The sequence below is a fragment of the Pinus tabuliformis genome, chromosome J (assembly GCF_031772625.1).
Source record: "Pinus tabuliformis cultivar Carrire ecotype Pingquan chromosome J, CPIR1, whole genome shotgun sequence".
Taxonomy (NCBI): domain Eukaryota; kingdom Viridiplantae; phylum Streptophyta; class Pinopsida; order Pinales; family Pinaceae; genus Pinus; species Pinus tabuliformis.
The window spans coordinates 686,981,196-686,984,647 of NC_142295.1; the positions used below are offsets into that span (position 1 = coordinate 686,981,196).

The 3,452-nt window shown below is 40.8% G+C and overlaps 1 protein-coding gene across 1 annotated transcript; it reads left to right on the forward strand.

The window, feature by feature from the left end:
• The first annotated feature begins 204 nt into the window (after positions 1-204).
• On the forward strand, positions 205-1,224 carry LOC149228689 (uncharacterized). The gene has a single exon (XM_089380840.1). The coding sequence runs from the start codon at positions 205-207 to the stop codon at positions 1,222-1,224; it is 1,020 nt and encodes a 339-aa protein (XP_089236966.1).
• Positions 1,225-3,452: the final 2,228 nt, after the last annotated feature.

Genomic DNA, 3,452 nt, shown 5'->3' on the forward strand with positions numbered 1-3,452 from the left:
AGTCTCTGAATCATAGCCCCTTAGAGCGAGCTTGGCTGCTGAATCTTCCGAATGATCCCAATCATTTCATTCAATATTCGGGGTCTTGGCATTGACCCCAAATACATAGCGCTAAAAGACTTCTTTTTTCATTCCAGGGCTACTATCATCCTTATTCAGGAAACAATGCACAAAAAGGAGGACACATTATCATATTTTAGAAAAATGCTTCCCAATTGGTTCATAGTTGCCATAGAGGCAAATGGATTTTCTGGCGGTATGGCTACCCTATGGAATCCTACTCGGGTAAAAGCAAAGGCATATAAATGCTATGCTGGGATAATAATTTTAGCTTCAATCAGAGGGTGTGACTTTCCAGTTAATGTTCTTAATCTTTATGCTCCATACAAATTTCACATAACATTCTGGAATAGATTATTTGATTCAGAGCTGCTTGATATCAATAATCTCCTTATTGCTGGTGATATGAACGTGGTCTTGAAATCAAATGAGGTATGGGGACAAGGGAAGATAAACAATGGCCTTGCGGATTTCATCAACTTTGAGATGCTCAATAGGAACATGATCGACATAATCCCAGCTGTTATGAAACCGACATGGTCAAATGGCAGAGTGGGCGAGGCTTACATAGCTAAAAGACTTGATCCAGTTTTTGTTCATTTTGGCCTCATCGATAAGATTGGTATGCCTCGGCTATCTGTGGAAAATGTCTTGATTTCGGATCATAATCCTATTCTCCTATCCTGGCCTGCTAAGCTCTTTAGAAGAGGATATTCCTTCAAGTTTGACCGAGGCCTCCTTCAGGATTCTGCCTTCAATGAATATATTCAGAATGCATGGAACAGGATAAAGGACAGAGATAAAGATTTTATTTTCTCCTCCTTCAGAGAAAAATTGGTAGAGATAAGGGGTCTGGTGAAAAAATGGCAATTTCAAAAACATCAGAAGGATAAAAAAGACCTTCAAAGGATCCAACAGGAATTGGACCGGGTACTGGCATCTACAGACTACTCCACATGCTCTTTTGAGATGAAATGTCGCATTAGGAATATGGAAAAGGAGAAATATTGTTTGCTGAAACAGGAGGAAGCCAAATGGAGGTTCAAAAGCAGAGCACTATGGATGAAGGATGGAGATAAAAACACGAAATTTTTTCATAAATATGCAAATGCAAGGAGAGCAAGGAACTTCATATGGAAAATAAAGGACGACCAGGCAATTTAGCTGTCTCACAGGAGGATATTACTAAGTAGGCTTTGGGCTTCTTCAAAAAACAATACGGCAGGAATGGTGAGATTGCCTTCAGCGACATAAGATGGGGCATAGATTTGATGCCAGAGATGTTTGACCAAGCGAAAAATGAAGCCCTGTTCTGCCCAGTTTCTGAAAAGGAACTCCTTGATGTTATGAAATCATTCAAGAAGGATAAATCCCCAGGCCCTGATGGATGGTCAATTGAATTCTTTATTCATTTCTTTGACCTATTCAAAAAGGACCTGCTCAGCATGGTGGAAGCATGCAGACATTCGGGCAACATTCATCCGCACACTTCATCCACTTACATCGCTCTTATTCCTAAGAAGGAAGAGCCTGAATCTTTTTTGGACTTTAGGCCCATATCCCTTTGCAACATAACTTTCAAGATTATTTCTAAGATTATTGCAGAGAGAATTAAAGGGACTCTGGCATCTTCTCTCTCTCCTAACCGACATGCTTTTTTAAAGGGCCGTAATATTCTTGATGCAGTAGCCAGTACACAATAATGCATACATTCTATGTCTATGCACAAAACAAATGCAGCTATCATGAAAATTGATCTTCAGAAAGCATACGATGTACTGGACTGGGGATATCTGCAAAGTCTCCTTGCAAAAATCGGCTTGGAGCAGGGCCCAATTCGATGGATTATGGCTTGTTTTGAAAATGTTAACTATGCTATTTTGGTTAATGGTTTTCCCTCTCCTTTCTTTCGGGCGGAAAGGGGCCTGCGACAGGGGTGCCCACTGTCGCCTCTTCTTTTCATTTTGGCTATCAATCCTCTGAGCTTGCATATCAACCGCGCTGTGGAGGCAAAAGATTATGTTCTGGTCAGAATCTGCAAGCATATACATATATCTCATAACCTCTTTGTACACGACGTTCTGCTTTTTGCTATGCTTTCTAAAGTCTCTTGGATATGCATCAAGTCTATTCTTGACCGGTTTCAAAAGGCCTCTGGGCTTGCCATCAACAAGTCAAAATTGGTCCTCTTCCACAATGATACAGTTGAGGTCTTCATAAATTGGATTTCCCAGCTCTTTGGGATTATATCAAGGCCGTTTTCTGATGGAATCAAGTATCTGGGTTTTCGCCATAAACCTAAAGCATATTCAAAGGATGATTGGAGGTGGCTTATTGAACGTTTTCATAGAAAGATATCGTTATGGGAATTTAGATCCTTATCTCTCGGTGGAAGGGTAGTTCTTGCCCAAGCAGTATTGATGCAGCTGTCGGTCTACTGGGCCCGCCTCTTTCTTCTTCCAGCAAGCATTATTCAGGCCATGAACAGAATCACTGCCAATTTTATCTGGGGGGCAAAAGTGGAAAGAGGCAAAATCCATCTTTCAAAATTGGATTTATTATCTCTGCCAAAAAAATTGGGTGGTTGGGGTTTGAAGGATATAAGGATTTTTGGAAAAGCCCTTGTCTGCAAATCCTTATGGAGAGGCATTTTTGACACAAATCCATGAAGTGCAATCATCCGCCATAAATATCAAAAAGGAAGGAGCTTGGAGTTCTGGTTCAGGTTTGGCTCTATTGGTATCAAACAGGGGTCTTCTATTTGGCTTAGTTTCAGGAGAATTGAGCATTACTTTCTTGACAATCTTAAATGGAGAATTTTTCCTGGTAGGAATATCTTCATTGGTCTCGACTCTTTTGCTGGTTTCAAAGGAAATCTACAAGTTCCAGATCCTCTTCTTTTTCATCTCCACAGGTCTGGTATTTTCACTTAGAACAGGATTATTGATAAGTGGAGAGGTCCCTATCCTCTGCTTAAGAATGTTGTTGATCTTAGTATCCCTCAGGCACTGTCTTTCCTCTGGGATAACCTCAAATTATCCATTGATCAAGCAGGTCTGAAGCGGGCCGGGATTGATGACCATATGGTATGGTCGTTATCTCTCTCAAACTCTCAAGCAACTGTCAAGGATATCTACTCGGATCTCATTTCCAAGAAAATTAAGCCGGCTAGAAATATTTTCCCAGTGTTATGGTGGAAGCTCGCCTGCCCCCTCAAAGTGATCATTTTCTCTTGGCTTGTCTTTTACAACAAGAATTTAACTTGGGAAAACTTGAGGAAGCGATCTTGGCATGGTCCCAGCAGATGTGTGTTATGCAAAATGGAGGAGGAAACAAACTTCCATATGTTCTTCAATTGCATGGCTTCCCAACAAATCTGGTATGATCTTGCT

What these genes read in the sequence shown, in the direction of transcription:
- LOC149228689 (XM_089380840.1), top strand. Translation starts at nt 205, where the DNA reads ATGCTTCCCAATTGGTTCATAGTTGCCATAGAGGCAAATGGATTTTCT.